General features: G+C 39.8%; 1 protein-coding gene across 3 annotated transcripts in view; it reads right to left on the reverse strand.

Moving 5' to 3' along the window:
* Positions 1-8,881: 8,881 nt before the first annotated feature.
* Positions 8,882-20,551, reverse strand: part of Nars2 (asparaginyl-tRNA synthetase 2, mitochondrial) — a 103,754-nt gene continuing 92,084 nt past the window's right edge. For 2 of the 3 annotated variants that reach the window (XM_028770706.1, XM_028770708.1), the window contains 3 exons: positions 15,766-15,863; positions 13,598-13,624; positions 8,882-9,844 (listed from right to left, as the gene is read on the reverse strand). In XM_028770706.1, the coding sequence (XP_028626539.1) occupies positions 9,700-9,844; positions 13,598-13,624; positions 15,766-15,863 (270 nt within the window). In that variant the 3' untranslated portion in view covers positions 8,882-9,699. Of the gene's footprint in view, positions 9,845-13,597; positions 13,625-15,760; positions 15,864-20,551 lie in introns of those variants that run through there. The other variant, XM_028770707.1, reaches the window with a different exon arrangement.

A 20,551-nucleotide genomic window follows, 5' to 3' on the forward strand; every position in this document is an offset into this window, starting at 1 on the left:
ACAGCCAAGCCCACTACCACGTTCACTGAGTAGGACATTTGTATTACTGATTACATATCCTTTATCATATACAAAGGGATCAAAATACCTCTGAACTTTTCTCAGTGCAGACTCTTACGTAGCTAGATGTAAACTCTTACGTCTTACTTGACATGACTGTTTAAGAAAATGTCAATTGCAGGCTGTTTTATCCCAGATACAATCAATATATAAACCATAACCTCTGACAAAGACTGTGTGACTGGGGCATGTCAGTTATCTCTATCCAGAAAGTGCATTACTGGGTGTGGCATAGTGAGCGGTCAATAAAAGTTTATTGACTTGAATACTTAAAAAGCCTTTAAAGGAAAAGTCACACAATGCCGTTGCTCTGTAGTAACGTATTTCTCTCTTTTATATATACAGTATTTACCCACAAATTAAGACTTAACTGTTCAAAAATTTTGGCATACTTTCTCATATCCTTACCAGCTGCAAACACTTCATTTGACATTTATGTTAAGTTTTTACTTTTAATTTTAAAGGAGTTTCCCTTAAGAGACCTTAGATTGGGCAATGCTTTCGATTTATAAAACCCTGTCATATAACCTCATGGCTTCTCCCAACACTAAAGGAGCTTTATTCTCATTTGTAAGTGGCTTGCAACTTCAGAGATTAAATAACTTGCTGAGGATAACACAGTCAGGAAAGACAGTGTCAGACTTAGCCAGGGTCTTCGTCAGCTGCTATCATTTCTTTGTCACCAAATACTCAGAAAAAGCTCTGGCAGGAAATTTAACTCACTCATCAGTTTCCCAGTGAAAAACCCTGTGATGGAGAATAGGGCAGATGGAATGACACAGAGATCACTGGCCAGACATATACTAACTTACGGAAACCAGGTCTTGCCTTTTCAGGTACTGCAAAGAAAAGGTTATGTATTAGTGCTAATCTTCAGTGGAAGAATGTAGTGTGCTTCAACTCTTTCTCATGCTGTGGGTAAATGAACTACGCCTGTTTCTGTAATCCAAAAGTGAAGGAGGCTGGAATTACTTCAGAGTTCTCTCAAAGTGCAGCTAAGAGTCTTTAATAGTCTTTACAGGAGGTATAACACCACAGGATGTAAGGCAGACAGTGATGCATAGGTGACTTCATAGTTCTCCTACCAAGAGTGTCATCACAGGACACACACTTGGGGAGCTGCTGTGTGAACAGGAGAGGGAAGCTTTCAGTTGGCCAAAAGCCACATTTGAAGGATACACTTCTGAGGAGTGACTTGGAGGGGGATACTGCCCCAGGAAAAGATGAGTTATCCAGCTGAGTTATGTATTAGAGAAGGCTTGGGAGCAGCTAAAAGTATCACCACATTTCTACTTTGGTAACAAGCTACACACTGGCTTACTATATTAGGTGGGGGTTTCTAATAGTCACTCTAAGGAGAGAAAAGTTCTATCTTAAGGTGGTGAGTTTAGGCTAGTGGAGTAGGTGGGAGGGTGTTCGGTTAGCATGTGTGAGGTCTTTGGTTCAACTGCCAGTACTGGAATCAACAAATAAAACAAACAAAACAGGAAGCAACTCATCAACCTCCTTTCTATTGGAGTAGAATCAAGGCAGTGAGTTGCTATTTACTATTTAGAGGGGCAGTTGGCAAATTACCCAGAATGGGGAAATAGAGAGGGTAGTTTATATGTGATAGCTGGGAAGTGGGATATGGTATCCAGTAAGAGGTTTTTTTGTTTTGTATTTAACTAGGATCCTAACAAAAACCAAGAAAAGCAGCATTTCTTGTTGAGCCAGCATAAGGAGAAGGCTGTACCAGCCATAACAGCACATAGCCCAGGCTCTGCCACATATAAGTAGAGCTGCTAAACTAACCCTACACAAAGAAGTGAGACAAAATGATAACCCTTCACTAGACAGGTCTGCCGAGCCTTTATCATCAGAGGGACAGCTTTCAAATAACAAACATCCGTTATTTGGGAGAGTATCAGCAGTCTCCTCCAAGTTCTTCCACTTTTCTATGTACGTTCTGAGATAGTCCAAAGACGGGAAATATGATTACAAACTCATTTAAGAAACTGAGGATGGCTAGAGATGGCCCTCAGCTGCTGAGTGCTTGTCCTGCATTAAAAGAAGCCTGGATTTGACTCCCAGTACCATATAAACCTAGAGTGGTGGTACAAACCCGTATTCCCATCACTTGGGAAGCAGAGGTAAGAGGATTAGGAGTTCAAGGTCATCTTCATGTAGAGTACCAAGCTAGCCTGGGCCACATCAGACCCTATCAGGAAGGAAGGAAACAAAGGTAAGGCAGAGCATGCCTGGGGTCCCAACACTTAGGAAGGTGGAGAGGGTGAAGGAAGAGGACCATAGGTTTGCAGCCAGCCTAGACTACACAATGTGACCCTGTATCCATCATACATCCATTCCGGTTAACCAAGGCATAGTAAGCTTAAGTGAATTGCCTGACCTAGTGTCCTTGGCCCCATTTTCAGTTTCTTTTTACTAGAATGTATTGAAGCTCAATCACAATGTTTTTTTTTTTTTTTTCCTTTCCAATTTTAATACCCTTCTCTCTGTGTAGAACAAAGAACTTGGAGGCAAAAGGTGTATTTTACAACATGCTGGGGTTTAAGATCCAACATTCTTTGGTTACTACGAAGCTCTGGCTTTAGTTTCTTTCCAGGTAGACGGCAGTGAACTTTTTTGTAGTTGTTCTCTCTTTCTCTCTTAGTTAAGCTATCTTTTACTTAACCAAGTGAATTTCAAGACCACGGCAATAAAAAGGACCAGGGACTATAATATACTGGTGGTTTGAATATGCTTGGCCCAGGGAGTGACACTAGTGACCTTGTAGGAAGTGTATCACTGTGGGAGTGGACATTGAGACCCTCCTCCTCACTGCCTGGCAGACAATAGTCTTCTCCTGGCTTCCTTTGGATAAAGATGTAAAACTTTCAGCTCCTCTAGCGTCAAGCCTGCCTGGATGCTGCCATTCTCTCACCTTGATAATGAATTGAACCTGTGAACCTGTAAGCCGGCCTCAAATAAATGTCCCAATGTAAAAGCTGCCTTGGTCATGGTGCCTCTTCACAGCGATAAAACCCCAAGACAATACTGTTTTATGAATTAAGAAAATAATACACATGGAAACATTTTAGAAACTGTAAAATTATGTCCTAATGATAATCATAAGACTAATAACAACTACAGAAATTTAAGGTTTTCAGAAAAAGTTACTGGAGACTGTCTACCTTAATATCAGTTTAGGAAGCACCTGGCAGCTTTTTTTTTTTTTTTAAACAAAGAAAACACCCCCTGTGATAATAAACAGTATAAATTCACACCAGATAGAACTCTGAATAAGATCTCTGGAGCCATAACTGATAAGAGAATCCAGGGCTCCTGGCTACCACAGAATCCTGAGGTTCCAGGAGGCAGTGTTGACCATAACCTGGTAAAATGCTCTACTGACTTACTCTAACACAGGTGATCAAGGATGCCGTTTGCTCATTTCACAGTGCTCTTCCTAACTCTTAATTTGCCATTAACAACTGAGAAGTTACAACTAGATATTAATCTTACCTATTTCTTTCTTAATTATATATAGCTTAGATTGTAGACTGGATACAAATATTGATCAGAAGCCAAAATACCCCACACATGTACCAATCCAATCAGTCTATCATCTGTTTTTATGTTCTTACTTCATCCACTGACTAAAAAAATATATGAAGAAACAGCAGTGTAATCCAAACGAACAGGTAAGTTATTCTATTCCACCAAATGCTTCTTCAATGCCTGTTCAGTCATGCTTGGAGGCCTAGACTGAGTTTATACAGAAGGGAAATGTAAACCATTGGAATTGGAAAGGGAAGCATCTGACAGATCATGTTGGAGAAGGGTATAGGTCATACAGCTCCTTGCTGATCCATGACAGTTCAGCAATCTCTGTGATGGGTCAGACCGTGGTGAGAGTATAGGTGCAGAGAGTATGAATCACACCACACTATGTTCTCCCAGATCAAAGAAACATGACAACTGCCACCAGCAAAGAGGACAGTTAAATGGAAATTCCAAATATATATAACATACTTTTAGATTATACTCTTGAACTTCTGGGGTTATATCATTTTGAAGTGATATTGGAAGATGTTGGGAAAATAGATTTTCATTTCTTTCTCATTGGAAATCAGTTTTTCCAAGAAAAACCTAACTTAACCCAACCTTTCAATGTATAAAACATTATAACAATATTATTATGGGGCTACAGAGATGACTCAGCAGTTAAAGAGTATTTGCTGCCCAATATAAGGACCAGGAATCTCTCTCTCTCTTGAGGGCGCACGCGCGTGCACACACACACACACACACATACCCCTGTAACTACAGCTCTGGGCATTTAATACCTTTGGCTTCCATAAATCTATTCATGTGTATGCACACATGCAGAGAGAATATTATATAATCTCATACTATTAAATTATACTTCCCCCCCCCCAAAATTGCCAGTGTAGTGCTAGGTGGGGTTAATGTGCATGCCTGTAAATACCAGCGCTCAGGAGGCTAAGGCAGGGGATCAGTTCTTTCAGGCCAGCCTTAATAGCATGACCTTGACTTAGTTACTTTTCTGTTGCTGTGGAGAGACACTATGACCAAGGCAATTTCTAAAAGCATTAAATTGGGGGCTTGCTTACAGTTTTAGAGGGTGAATCCATGACCATCATGGTTGGGAGTATGGCATCAGGTAGGCAAGCATGGCACTGGAGCAGTACCTCAGAACTTAGATCTTATCTTCAAGTTGGAGACAGAATGAGATAGCTTGGAGTGAACTTTGAAACACAAAGTCCATCCTCAGTGACATACCTCCTCTAAAAAGGCCACACTTCCTGGCCCTTCCCAAAATGGTTCCAACTGTCAACAAAGCATTCAAATATGAGTCTACGGGAGTCATTCTCACCCAAACTACCACAAAGCCTTTTAGACACATACTCAGGTTAATTGAGGTACAGTGTGAGCTTTTAAATTGCTGGGCTTCATGACATTTTCACACATTTATGTAATGTACATAGATCACAGTCACCCCACCCCCTTTTCCCTTTCCCTTGAACAGGGGCCCTTCTATGTTGTATCTTATATTTTTGATTGTGAGTATAGCCTTTAATGGCTGAGCCATCTCTCCAGCCCTACGTTGTATCTTAAAAACCAAACCAAACAACAACAAAAACCAAAACTGTACTCTAGCAGGCAAGGTAGAACATGCCTTCTACCCCAGAGCTGTGGAGGTTGAGGTTCAAGGCCAGCCTGGTCTATAAATTGAATTCTAGGCCAGCCAGGGTCATACAGTAAGAACCTGTTTCAAAACAAGTAAGCAAAAAAAAAAAAAAAAAAAAAAAAATCTAGATTCTATCTGGGAGAAAATGTGATATTAGGCCTATTTTGCTTAACATGATCTCTAGTCCTATCCATTTTCCTGCAAATGACATAATTCCACTTAAGGTGGATGGAATACTCCCTGAGCACATATGCCGTATTTTCTTTGCGTATGCACACCTGGGCTGGATCTCACCCTGGCTACCATGACCAGCACAACAGTGAGCATGGGTCTGGCATTCTCTGCTGGGCTACTTCTGACTCCTTCTGGTGTATATCCAGCAGGATCATATGGTGCTTTTATTTTTAGTTGCCTAAAAAAAAAAAAAAAGAAAGAAATCCCAGAATTGATTTCCATGGTGGCTAAAGTAACTTACATTCCTTCTAACAGTGTATAAGAATTCTTTTCTCTACATCCTTACCAGCATTTTTCTTGATCACACCCATTTTGCAGGGGTGAAACGGATTCTTAATGCAGTTTTGATTTTCATTTCCTTTATAGCAAAAAGTGTTGATATGGGTTTGTGTGTGTGTTCATTGGTCACTTGTATTTCTTTTTAAAAAATTGTACTTTTTTTGAGAATTGTCTGTTTAAAAAATTTGCCCAGTGATTGACTGGACTATTTGTTCTATTGTTAAATCATGTTTTTATTTTCTATATGCAGAAATATACAGTTATTTGCATGTTTGCCGCTGGCATTTTAAATTGTTTCCTGTTATATTACCTACAAGCCACTTTTGATTGGTATTTTCATCCTTCTTCACAAATATGTCATAATCTGACACCAATGTTTGTTTTTTGTCCAACTATTGGTAAAACACAAGTACTGGGCCAAAGATGGACATTATCAGGCATATGACAAGTATTTGGCTTTAACCAGACACTCATCGTATGAGCGACTGCTGAGACAAGGAAGAATTAAGTAAGAAGTTTCGGAAAGACACTGAAGGTCTTGGCAAAGGCATGAAACAATACATTGATGTTCTAAGATCTTTCAGCCACACAGCACACATTGGACATGCTTAAATTTACTCTTCAACTGTCAGTTTCCACTACAAGCTCAGTGTGTACTAGGGACTGTGAGTCATCTAAAGACTAACAACTCTTAGTGACAATGTCCAACACAGATTGAAAAATAGGTGGTGTGGTGGTTTGAACAGGAATGGGCTCCATAGACTCATGTATGTGAATGCTTGGTTCATAGGGAGTGGCACTATTAAGAGGTGTGGCCTTGCTGGAGGAAGTGTGTCATTGTGGAGGTGGGACTTTGATGTATTAAATGCTCAAGCTATGCCTAGTGTGAAACAAAACCTCTAGTCTCCTCCTGGCTTCCTGTGGATCAAGATGTAAAATTCTCAACTTGTCCAGCACTATGTCTTCTTACACAATATATGCTTTCCACCACAATGATAATGGACTAAACCTTTGAAACTGCAACCCTGACCTAATTAAATATTTGCCTTTATAAGAGTTGCCTTGGTCATGGTGTCTCTTCACAACAGTGGGAATCCTAACTAAGACTGAAGGGTACTCAGAGTTTATTTCCTTTAAAGTAAATTCTGCTGATGAAATAGCTGCAAACCACACAGGTGATTCTGCTTGCCTAAACTTCTCAGATAAACTGGTGCTGAGACTGGAGCATGGAACTTACTCAGTTCTCTTTCCATCACAGCTCTTGTGATATCCTGCCATCATGTAAGATTAAGTTTCTTGAAAATCATGAGAGGTATAATTCCTAGTGGGTTTGGAACTGCTAGTGCCACAAGCTCCCTGGACTGTGAGTGTGGGTGGGCTTACTTCATAAAATTACCATCACTATGTCAATATCAGCCTATGTTGCAAATGTTTTAAAGTGTTTTCTACAGGCTGGTGACTTGGTTCAGCAGGTAAAGGCTTCTGCTGTCAATCCTGACAACCTAAGTTCGACCACTGTGATTCATATGGTGGAAGGAGAAAACAGAATCTAGAAATGTTCTCTGACCCTGACACCTGCATGTGATGTGTACACACTGTTCCCCATAAATAAATAAATGGAATAACTTAAAAATAAATGTTTTTTTTTGTCATTAGTCACACAGGTTTAAAGCTAAACATCACTCTTTTCCAAAGATGCCTTTTCTAGGAAGCTTATTGTTTTTTTACACAGCTTTCTCATATTACATTTGAAATAATACCTCTATCTCATTATGTGTCTTTTCTAATAGGTAATATCCATAAAGTGTCACTTCTGTTTGCACATAACTGCTTAGTGCCTAGCACACTACTGACACACAAAAAAAGCTCAACCAGTATTCTTTGAATACACAATGGACTTCTCCTTCTCATCATGGCTGCAGCAAGTCCTATGAAAGTCCTCTTACCCTCTTCCCGTTTCCTAGACTTAGTACGGAAGGACAAGCAGACCGGAGCTGGGGCGTTAGCTCAGCAATCCTGCTGATTACCAAGATTCAGCAACGGAATGAACATCTTTTCAAGAAAAAACAAACAAACAACCCCAACAACAAAGTAAGACCAAAAATAAACAACAACAACACCCCAAAACATGAAGCACAGAGGTGTTCTCTGCAGAAGTTCAATCTTCAGATGTTAATTTTGAATTAGGTTAAGAAACACAACTTAAAATGGTTAAAAACTAACCAAAGGGAGGGCCAGGTATAGTTGTGCACAACTGAGGTCAAGGCCAGTTTTGTCTACTTAGAAAGTTCCAGGACAGTCAGAGCTACATAGAGAGAGAGACCCTGTCACCTCCAACCCCACAAAGAGAATTAACCTAAGAGGGCTGGAGAGATGGCTGAGCAGTTAAGGGGACTGGCTGCTCTTCCAGAGGAACCAGGGTCTATTCCCAGCATCTACATCTACACAGCAGCTCACAACCATCTCTAACTACAAATTCCAGGGGATCAGATACCCCCGGCATGCAACTGGTGCAGAGAAAATAACCAGACACATAAAATTAAATAAAAAATAATTAACCTGCAATAGTATCAAATGAAACTGAAAATTATTTTAGGTATGCATATCTTTTTATCATTATTTGATACATATCAATTCTACTGAATTCACAACCAACAATAGTTCCAGATAAATGAAGCCCAGTGAAGACTAAAACAAGTCAAGGGACTTTAAAAGCATGACACTCCTACTCCTACCCATGCCATGGATCAAACCCAGAGCCCCAAGCATGCTAGGCAAATGCTCTAACTCTGAGCTACATTTCGAGTTCATACATGGTTTTAAATACACACACAAATTCAAGTGTGTCCAAGTACTTACTGTAACAACTCTGAAGAAATGATGTTCAGTTTATACAAAGTAAGTGATTCTGTCCAAGGTGTTGGCAGTGTCAGATCTTGAGCTCCCAAAGTGGCACTGGTCACATTCTATCATGCTACACCATATTCTAAAATTACCCACTCGCATAGGTTTGGCTATATTTCCAACCCTACCTTCGATTTAGAAGATATGTTTCTTCTAAATTTCACTGAGAAAGGATCAAGCAGAATTTAAAAATAACTTTCTTCATAGGCATCAACTTAAAAAAAACATTTTAATGACTATTAGAATATTTATAAACATCTAATATAAATGAACTAGAACAATGATTAACAAGTTTAAATGATTAATGTTAGCTTTTTAACTTTTAAAGCTAAAGAGCAACAGTTATTAAATGTGATTTTTTTCACCACACAATGATGAATGTTTCAATTCAGAACAGCCACTTCATTAATCGATTTAGACTTTGAAAAGGAGTATTTTCTTCTATAAAGTTGAGTAAAGCACCGAGAATAAGATTGGCACTGCGTAAGTTTAAATGCCAAGGGAGAAAAGGGTCAATGTCACCTTATTTTTTAGCCACTAGTTGTTTAAAAACAAAACAAAACAAAAAAACCAACCAACCAACCAAACAAACAAAAAACCAAAGGGACGTAAGCTACCAATGAGAGTCTAAGCAAGGTGAGTCATGTCCATCAGGTCCGAGTCCCTGAGGAACTCTGAGACCCTACACTTCCACATCTTCCTCTCTTCTTTCTTAAGATGCTATCCAGGCTCAAGTTTCTCTCCTGTACCAGCTTCTCCAGGAGCTGGACAACATGCCCAGCTACTACACCTTTTTTTTTCCTAATTGAGGTAACATATTTTAAAGTCCACTTGAGAAAGTATTTCTCTTTGGGGGAGTTTAGCTGTCCATGAAAAGCCTTTGATGATCAAATCCATTTGTATTTTTCATAGCACAAGAATTGTGCACTGAAATCCACATTTCCAGAATGCAAACAGCCAGCCTTCTCTATACACACTCATGTGCAGAGTCTTGGTGATAGAGCACTTTCCATTAAACAATCTTTCAGCTACAAAAGACACGAATGAGTAAATCTTGGAAAAGGGATGACATCTTTGATATTGTCAACTCCTAGGATGCACTGTAAGTAGCGTTCAAATCCCATCCCGAAGCCTCCATGTGGCACAGATCCAAACTTGCGAAGGTCCAGGTACCTGTTTTTGAAGACAGAGTCATTACTTGTAAATGGGGTCAAATGCGTTGATGGGAGGTTTGGGTTTTGTGAGTATTTTGCAGTTGTTTGGTTTTTGTCTCTGTGGCAGAACAGATCCATCTTTTCACTCCACAGAGATCATGAAAATGGAGGACATAAAGTGACCTAGCTATGCAGGGCCACTCAGACACAGCAGCAGACTGCTGTGCAGCTGTGAGCTCTGGTCACTTGACATTTATTCTTTTCAAGTTGCCTAAGTGTCATTTACACACAGAAAACTCACCTCATGACACTACAGAGATATTATACTAGACTTCTTAAAAACACTCTTTTCTTTTTTTGTATGCTTATGACAGCATTTCCCCCTCACTCAAGTCCTATCATTCAACACACAGAGGAGAATGAAGAGTTTGTTGATGTTGCTTGTGTATCTATGTACCTATGCTTGTGTGGGCACATGTGGAGGCCAGAAATGGATGTCAGGTATCTTCCTCAATCATTCTCTATGTTTTGAGACAGAGTCTGAATTTGGAGCTCACCAATTCTGCTAGACTGGCTCACCAGCAGAGGCCTCTGTCGCACTCCCTGCTACAGTGCTGGGGTTACAGATGTAAGCTGCTGTCTTTGGCTTTTTACATGGGTGCTGGGGCCTGAACTCAGATCCTTATGCTTGTATGACAAGCATTTTACCAACTCAGCCATCTCTCTATCCCTGAGAATGAAGAGTTAATAAGAGATTTTGCTTTTTAGAAAGATTTCATTCTATGTGGACAGGCGTTTTGCCTGCATTCGTGTTTGTGCACCATGTGCGTGCAATGCCTGCAGACCAGAAGAGGGCATTCGTTCCTTTGGAACTGCAGTTAAGGATTGTTGTCATGTGGTGCTGGGAATCAAAGCCAGGTCCTCTGGAAGAGCTAAACTATCTCTTAAATACTAAGCCATTTCTCCAGCTCCAAGATTTTGCACTTTATGAGATTATACAGTTCTGTCAGGAGCAGGCATAGTCTCAGGCAATCTTTTTTTCTGCAGGGAATGTTCTAGAGTAGCTGTTCATTCCACAAAACTCAATTGTTTTTAAAGTAGAAAACCATACTGTTGAGTTGGGAAGTGAAAGGAAACTTCCAGTTCTCTGCTTCAGGGTAGGGAACATGCTATCCCTTTTCTGGAATGGGAGGTCACCTCCAATGCTTATTGTGCACATTCTGCTACCACTTAAGTCTTCATGGTTAAAAAATGGTACAGCTATGACTGAAACTCAGATTCCTACAAACTAGCATGGAATAAAGTTATCTGGGGAGTAAAGGTAAAGGATGGCCCTACAAATGGTCAAAGAACAACTTTTAAGAGTCCTATCTCTCCTTCTACCAAAGTGACCTAGGAATCAAACTAAAGTTGTCAGGTTTGGTGGCAAGTCCCTTTACCCACTGAGCCATCTCACTGTTCCTAGCTTGAAAATCCTTGAGTTATATACATGAATTAAATAAAGTTCATAATTTCTCAAATAATTTGTAAATCAGCTCCATAGTTAGACTTAAAAGCACCACAATGAGTAGCCATTTGGCTCTTTGGTTCTGGTATTAATAAATTCACACTTTAAGGTAAAGATTCTAACATAAAAAACAAATAATCATTAGATGAGCTGTATCCAAGTGAGATCATTATGACAGGGATTATTAGAACACTTCTGATTATTAAGAACTAGAGGGAATAAATGGGATAAACATAGTCTTGTTAAGTGGTTTCGATGGCTGAATTCACTGCAGGTTTACAAGGCATGGGACAAGTATACCTCAACTCACTGACAATCTGAGGTGAAGGTACAACAAACCGGTTGTCAAAACCTGCAGGAACCATGTAGGCTGCAGAGATTCAGCAATGGCTTTCATGTCTCTAAATTTCTCATGTACTGATGTCAAAACACTGACTTGGCAGGAGGATCCAGCTTACTAAGTCTTGCCTGACTTTGTTTTGATATAGAAAACAAAAATCTACTTTTAATTTAAAAAGTGGATTTTTTTTGAACAGGAGTCACTATGTAATTCCAGTTGGCCTGAAACTCATTATGTAGACTAGGCTGGCCTCAAACTTACAGAGATGCTCTTGCCTTAGACTTCTGAGTGCTAGGTCACAGCTTATTATCATGTCATGCTTCAGATCTGTATTTTTTGACAATTAGATTGATTTTGGGGCAAGTAGATATAGAAAAGATGCCAAAAATACAAATGGAACTGGTTACTAATTTTATATGCATATGGTAAGAAATAGGAAGTGAGCGTACTCCCAGACACCTGGCTTCTCAAAGTACAGAGAAACTTTCATAGAGACTGTGGATGCAAAATTTTCTCAAGTTCCTTTTACCTTTAACATACTATGACTACCACATAAGAGGAAGTGAAGTCAAGTCAGAATTATTTATAGTTAAAGATCCTAAGTGTGACGCCCTTAGTTAGAAAAATAGTATAGGACCTAGAAAGATGACTTAGTTGGTATGATCACATGTAGTTAAGCCTGTTGTCATGAGTTCTATTGTAGGACCTATGAGGCAGATAGAGCGACCTGACTCCAAAGGGCTGTCCTCTGATCTCCACACATGAATTGTGGCATGTGAATCTTTCTCCTCCCCCAAACACGGTTAAAATATTTTCAAAAAAGAAAAAATAGTATAGACATGATTAATAAATATCATACTTACTTAACCAATATATAATAAGATTTGTTGTTGTCTAAATAAGTTTTAAAACACTCTATTAGCTGATAGAATCTGAGGGACACAAACAGTATAACTGGCTCAACAGACTTACCCACTAAATAACAAAACTTAGAAGGAAAGGGGTAGAAACTCGCGTTTGCTGAACTGCTTCTACTCTGTGTGAATACAAGGTCTGGACTTTTTCATGTCTACAGTAACGTTGAAGCAGATATTATCATTTCATTTTATAATCATGAAAAGCAAAAAAATTAAAAGACAGTGAGATAATTAAAGATATTGCTGGCAAACTACCAGGCAATCAAAAACCCTTAGCTGAACTTTGAAACTCTGAAACCTATCTCCTTCCTTAACAAAAGGCAAGAGTACAGTCTGTCCTTTCCTTCCTCTAAGAACAAAATGGCTAATGATACTGCTGATATTTTATTACGATCCTAAAACAGCACTATGTAGACATGTAAGTAATTTGTCTGCATTTGACGAGTCTTGCAATAAAACAAAAACAAAAACAAAAAACCCAAACCACAAAAACTTTGTGGCAGTGAAAGTGACCGTGACAGGTTCTACAGCTCTTGGATATCTAAGGTGTCACTTAATTAACGCTCCCAGTATCACACCTAGGGAACTGAAGCATGACGAATGACAGCACAGGCTTCTGCCTGGCCTAGGTAGTAAGTAAGACCCTGTTGCAATAAATGAACAAAAACACATGGAAGATTTTGGTTTATGAGTTCTCGGCTCCCTCCTAACTACAATACTAAGTTCATATGCCCAGGCCTCATGTTTGGGGGAGGGGGAGTGATACATGGATAACATCAGTATCCACCTCTCTTGTGAAGGGTTGTGATGACTACATGAAGTAACAAAAACTGGTGAGCATTATTCTGATATATAAGAAGCAGTAACTAAATGGTAACCATTGGTTTTACTGTTTTTCACAGACAGTTTTCTGAGCCTCCTGTTCCCTTCTTAGCATTTGCTTACAGAGGCATGGAAATACAAGTAAGAATCCTTTCCACATCACTCAGAATAGGGCCACATCCTTACCACTGGTAAGCTTTTGTAAGTCCTGATCTGTAAACAGAAAATAAAGAAAAATTGTGTCAATAGCAATAAAACATTAATCAACCACCAAACATTTATTCTGGGGTATATATGCAGGGCCCTTTGTAAGGAAACAGACACGGTGAAGCTTGTGTCCTCCAATCAGTGCGACAGAACTGAGGAGGTTTAGTTTCCAAAAGGAAGACTTTTATTAATAAGGTAACCAATACTAACAGTAAGCAACGAGGTTCTATGAAACGAGAGGTGTGGGTAATAAATGCTGTAGAATGAAAACAGGACTTGAAGGGACTGATGTGACTCGAGCTTCCTGACCAGGAAGGGAGTCAAGTCAGGCCGCCAGTCCAGTCAGGGTGCCTGGGGGCACACACAGATAGCAAACACCTGGACACGACTTTTATTCCACTGCATTTACAAGAACGTGCAAGTCTGAGGTGGCTTTCATAATACTGCTACACTTTAGCGCTCATCTAGAGAAACGGGAGTGACGCTTTCAGCTCTTAGGTGGTCATTAAACTTCACTTCCGCCCTTCAAAAGGTATTTAGGGCTGTATCTGAAATGGCAAGGACCACTGATGTTCTAACTTTCTGAAACAGAGAAAACGTGAACCACGGCCACAGACAGATCCACAGACAGAGGGACACATCTACCTTACTGAGAAGGAAAACATTGGCTATTACCAGCTATGACATAAGCAGTTAATGCTATGATGGGAAGGTTTCCTGGAGGAAGGAAGCAACTGAAGAAAATGGACAGATGCGTCTTTCAGCAGATGAGGCTTCTTGCCACATGCGATGTTTACTATGCTTACATTTTTTTTTAAAGAAAAAGTTAAAAATTCTTTCATCTAGAGATTCTGACCTTCACTTTAATTTGACAACTTCCCTTCCCCAGGACTGTCTAAGAGTGAGAGGCAGCAAGGAGGTGGTTGTCTAATGAATAAAAGGAATCTTCTCTAATAGCCTTTACTTCCTTCCCTCTCTTGGAGCCTTATCCAGCAGAGCAGCCAAGAAGGCCGGATTTGCGACACCAAGTTACTCAAGACATTTACAGCTGGGGATCTTGGGAAAACATCAACTTTCAAGGCATGGCTTCATTAGGAAAAGTTGGCCTTTAAAATGGCTAATTTAACAGAATATTTTCCAATTTTTTTTTCCCTCAAATGTAACAAAACTGAGTACTATTGGAGAGGAGTATTAACACAGACATGAGAAAAGGATGTTTTATTGCCTGGTACAGCAAAAAATCAGAAAACAGGCTTATAACTACAGCCAGTTTTGGAAGTCATCATGGTTTTCTGGCAGATCATGAATACACAGGAGTGAAGTCAATTAGAAATGATTCCCGACTTTCTAGCTCCAAAATGTTTTTTTATGTATCTACGGATTCATTTTCCACATCTCAAAAAGTAAATTAAAACAAAGTCATTCAAACATCTAAATCAGGACTGTGCAGAGCTGAGAACTCAAAGAAAGAAAATATACAGTTAAATGCTAGCTTAGCATTTTCTATCTTTCCTCTTTGCGTAGTTCAGTCTGTCTTTATGACACAGTGGGATCATGACATTCATAAAACACAGTACATAAAAAGGACACAAGTAAGAGAAAAATGAGGGAGAAGCTTTGAAGGGCTTGGGAATATTACTTTCATTTTTTTTAAAGACAGGGTCTTAAATTTTATATAATTGTGTCTGACCTGGAACACACAATGGAGACCAGGATGACCTTGAAACTTAAAAATGATCCTCCTGCTTCTGCTCTGAGTGCTGGACCCACAGGCATGTTGTGTTCTCTCTCTCTCTCTCTCTCTCTCTCTCTCTCTCTCTCTCTCTCTCTCTCTCTCTCTCTCCCTCCCTCCCCTCCCCTCCCCTCCCCTCCCCCTGTTCTTACTCTCTGGCTTATAACCTGTGAAATTTTTTCTCTTGTGTCAGCCTCTCCCTGAGATTGTAAGCGTGTACCTGCCAATAGATCTAGTCTTCAAGAACAAGATACTCACAGCTGTTAGAACAACCTTTGTTGGTCACTTGGAGCCAAAGTGCCAGGCCAGCCAGGTGTGCGGAGGCCAAGGCTTTGTCTGTGTTACTGTGCAGGGACAGCCTTTGAGGATTCCACCCCAGCTACTTAAGTGTGCTTCTTTTAGGTCTGATCAATACCTTGTTAGTCGCTGCTCTAGGATGTGGTACCGTTCCTCCCTGAGGCTACCTCCAAAGAGCTCCCCAACTCCAGGAACTAGAAGATCTACAGCAGCAACCTAAAGAACAAACCAACCAACCATGAACAACAGTGCTATTCCTGGTGATTCCAATGACACTCAGATTTTCAAGCAAATCGAACATTTTCTTGAAACAATTTTAAAATTAGCTGTTTGATGAGAAAAATTTCATCCACTTTTTCTGTCCACATTCTCTGTTTCAATAACAAATTAGTATCAGTAAGTTATGGGCAGAGTTCTCCCTTACATTATGTGTGAGATTATCAAAAATTCAAGGAAAGTCTTGCAAGCAATCCCCACCCTGACCGTCAAGAACAAGGAGAAACAGCAGAGAAGAGAAAGACTTAGGTGAGTTCTGACAAACAGCATTTGGATGAGATTAAAGGCCCCATGTGAAGAAAGCGGTATAGATTTGTGCACAATAAGATTTATGAGGAATGAAAAATTTAAAAAAATTTAGATTTATCTTATGTATATGAGTACTTTACTGACATGTACATATATGTACTATGTGTGCCTGGTGCATCCAGTGGTTTTAAGAGGACATAGGATCCCCAGGATTTACAGTTGTGAGCCACCATGTGGATACTAGGAACTGAACCCTTGTCTTCTGTAAGAGCAACAAGTACTTTTAGTCTCTGAGCCATCTCTCCAGCCCCCATTCTGTTTGAAAAAGAATCTATATAACCTGGCTTGCCCAGAACTAGTTATGCAGATTAGATTGACCTCAAAATTTGGCTTTGAACTTAGTGATCATTTTGTCTCTGCCTCCCAAATGCTGTGCTAGCAGGTGTAAACCACTAAGCCTGGCTCTAAAATAAGTATTGTTTAGGGACAAAAGATTCACAGGAAGATTTATCTATACTCCAGACCAGGAATGGACAAAGGGCTAGGATGAGGCGGCCTGCTGGTGCTCCTCTGGCTACCTCAGTCTGGTAACCACAGATTTGTATGTACGAGGCACTAGTTTCTTCTCCTTGACTATCACTGAAGGGAACTACTAAATTAATACAAAAGGTAAGAACATGCCACACACAGATTTGATGTGATAAAGCTCATAAAATAACATCTGATATACAAGATAGCACTTGTTTGAGGGGAAACAATTCTGAAGTTGCAGTGTTTCCAAAGAAAGACAACATGAACTAGAAACAAGTGCACACTGGGGTTTTCAATAAATACTCACCTGAGTACTGCATATACAATGTAAAGAGACATTAATTATATAATTATATATTTATAGTTTTGAGACAGGGTCATACTGTGTAGCCCTGGCTTGCCTGGAACTTGCTACATAGACCAGACTAGCTTGGAACTTGCAGACATCCACCTGCTTCTAGTTCCCAAATGCTTCTCCAAATGCATGCACCACAATGCCTGGCCAATTATCTACTTTTAATATTTTTTTTGAGTTTTGTAAATTTTCCACAATACTAAACAAATTAAAAAGGTACCATCTTAAGCAAAATAGCTTAATTATTTCTTTTGAGATCATGGGCTCAACTACTACCATAAGCTCAATATAAGACTAGAACCACTGTATATATTCAAGTGCAAACCCCTAATATTCAATAAATAACAAATACAAAATGATCAAAATATGTTTTCTTTTTCATACAGCATCCCCTGCTTGGTTTTGATGCAAATATAACTAAAACAAATGGAAAACATACTTCTGGGATCTTAGAACTTATCACAGAATAAAATTATAGTAATTCTGGAGTTAGTTTTTTGTTTTATTATTCTATTTTTTAAAGAAGCATAGAGGACTGATGCTCATCTTGGACTGCACACCTCTTGACATGAGTTCATTGGAGAGTTCGCCCTGTGACCACAGTACTCCCTAGGCATTCTGGGTGGTTTTTATTTATAAGGAACATAACAATTGCAGTAGTCACCTTTAGCCTTTTACTCTTACCTATGTGTTCCCCCAGCCCCTGCACAGAGGCCAAAGGGCATAGGATTCTCTAGAGCTACAGGCAGTGAGTCACCTAATGTGGTTGCTAGGGACTGAAGTTGGGCTCTGTCAGAGCAGCAAGCACTCTTGGTCACTGAGCCATCTCATTAGCTCCTTGAATCTCCTTTAAAACTTACGTCATGGTATTATACTCATGCATACTTAAAAAACATCTAATCCTGTCTTAATTACAAGGATGACTAACTGGCTATCTTCAACTACTTCTGCATTAACTATTATAAAATTGAGGTGACAGAGGCTATATTAGGATAGGCTAGAAGTAGGCTAAAATCATAAAACTCCATGGTTTTTCAAGTCTCAGCATTAACAACATTTTTGGCTAGATAATTTTTAGTTTTAAGGGCCTGAAGTATATACTGTAGAACTTCATTTTCCCTTTGGTGCTGGGGGTAGAACTTAGGTCTCTATGTGCTCTGTCACCGAGCTGTACTCAGTCCATTGTAAGATACTTTGCAGCTCGATTGGCTTCCACTCACTAGATGTCAGATATACTACTTGCCTAGCAGGTCAAACCTAAGTGTCTCCAGGCATTGCTAAATGTCATCAAGAGGCTAGAGAAAGAAGGGCAATCAATCCTAACTAAAAATTACTAGTTTATGGGCTGCCAAGTAAAAGGTGCTTGCTGCTAAGCATAATGACTTCAGTTTGATCCAGAATCCACACGGTGGAAGGAAAGAACTAATTTCGCCATGTTGCTCTTTGACCTCCACATATGTGCCATGGCATGTGTGGATCATAATACACACATGCCTGTGCATATATATATATATATATATGTAAAAAGAACTACTAGTTTACAATGAATTTCCCCATGTACATACATATATATAAAAAATCTGCCTTTTTAAACTGCCCTGGAGTCTCTTTTAAAAGTTTTGGAGCAGACAGTAAAAAAGAATTTAGAAATCTGTTAAAAACATATGCTAAAAAATATTTTACTTCTGCTCATAATCCTTTGACTAATGCAATTTACATGACAAAGCTCATGTCAACAGGGCGGGAAAGTGTAATACACACTGAGGGAGAAGCAGAAACTTGCGTGTAGCAAGAGTCCACTCCATTGCTCATTGTCTCTTTCGCTTGTATTGTTCCAACAAGTTCTTCACTATTTATTACAATGAAGAACAGAATAGTTATTCTCTTATCTTCCTCCATCAGACAAGAAAAATACAAAGTACTATAAATAATCACAGTTCAAAATCATTACCAAAAGTACTGGTATCAAATGACCACGAACAGTCCTCACAACTATTTCTGATGTGCCACGTTACAGGTGACTCTGAAACTAGCCTGTCAGCACCTCTTATCTGCCCAGTCAGCTGTTGCATGCCCAGCTGTGAACACAGCTAGATTTTGGCGGAATGCCTTAAACCAGCTAGAGCAGTGGTTCTCAACCTGTGGGTACAGGGGTTACATATCAGATATCCTGCATATCAGATATTTACATTATGATATTTATATAGTTCATAACAATGGAAAAATTACAGTTATGAAGTAGCAAAAAAAATATTTTGACTGAGACTCACCAAAACATGAGAACCTGTATTAAAGGGTTGCAGAATGAGGAGGGTTGAGAACCACTGAGCTACAGCTTATCATCAGAAGCTGAAAATTTTGAAAATATCCTTCGAAAAATATCTGTATCTTTTAATTATGTGGCACACTTATTTATCTGTACTTTTGAATTTCATTATGACTACTGAACAACAAGCGAATGGCACAGGAACCCTCGGCGCTCCCTGTTTGTCTTTTTCTTAGGATTTATCAAATCATAGGCAAAATTCAGCCCATGACCTTGAATTCTTAAATATTCTTTGTACTATTTGTACTTTAAAGAAGAAAACAGGTTCTAAGAGAACAGAATACAGGATCAGCACAAAACACTGGTGTAGATCTGGTAGTTCTGGGATCAGAAACTGGAGCTAACCATCTCATGAAAGATTTGTCAGTTGTAGAGAAAAATGTCTTAATTCAAAGATGACCTAGTTTGAGTTCTTTAAGTATGAATCTTCACTGTGTTTCTTTGAAGCCTGGAAATTTTTTCTTTTTATTAAATGTATTTATTCACTTTACAAGCCAACATGAGCCCTTCCTCTCCTCCCAGTACTCCCTCATGTTAAGTCCTCCCCCATTCCCCTTAGCAGGGGAACCCCCACTCTGGTTAACCCCCCCAGGTCCCCATCCTACCCCCCCACTACCCACCCACCCCCATATACAGCAAGTTGCTTCGGGACTAGGCATGTCCTCTCTTACTGAGGCCAGATAAGGCTGCCCATTTAGGGGTGTGGGATTCAGAGGCAGCCAGGCAACAGGCTCAGGGACAGCCCCTGCTGTAGCTGTTCTGGGACACAAAGGAAGACCAAGCTGCTCATCTGCTACTTATGTGCAGGGGAACTAGATCCAGCTGGTGCTCACTCTTTGGTTGGTGATTCAGCCTCTGGGAGCCCCTAAGAGTCCAGGTTAGTTGCCTCTGTTGGTCTTCCTGTGGAGTCCCTGTCCTCTTCGGGTCCCTCAATCGTTTCCCCACCTCTCCTGATGGAGCACTGCCTGAGCTCCATCTACTGTTTGGCTGTGAGTCTCTGCATCTCTTTCCATTGGCTGTTGAGTAGAGCTTCTCAGAGGACCATTATGCTAGGTTCCTGTCATGCATGTCCTTTTGGGTCTCGGTTACCTCACTTATTTTCTAGATTCATCCATTTGCCTGTGAAATTCATGATGTCCTTGTTTTTAATGCAGCCTGGAAATTTTA

Source organism: Grammomys surdaster, unplaced genomic scaffold (genome assembly GCF_004785775.1).
Source record: "Grammomys surdaster isolate TR1022 unplaced genomic scaffold, NIH_TR_1.0 203, whole genome shotgun sequence".
Classification (NCBI taxonomy): domain Eukaryota; kingdom Metazoa; phylum Chordata; class Mammalia; order Rodentia; family Muridae; genus Grammomys; species Grammomys surdaster.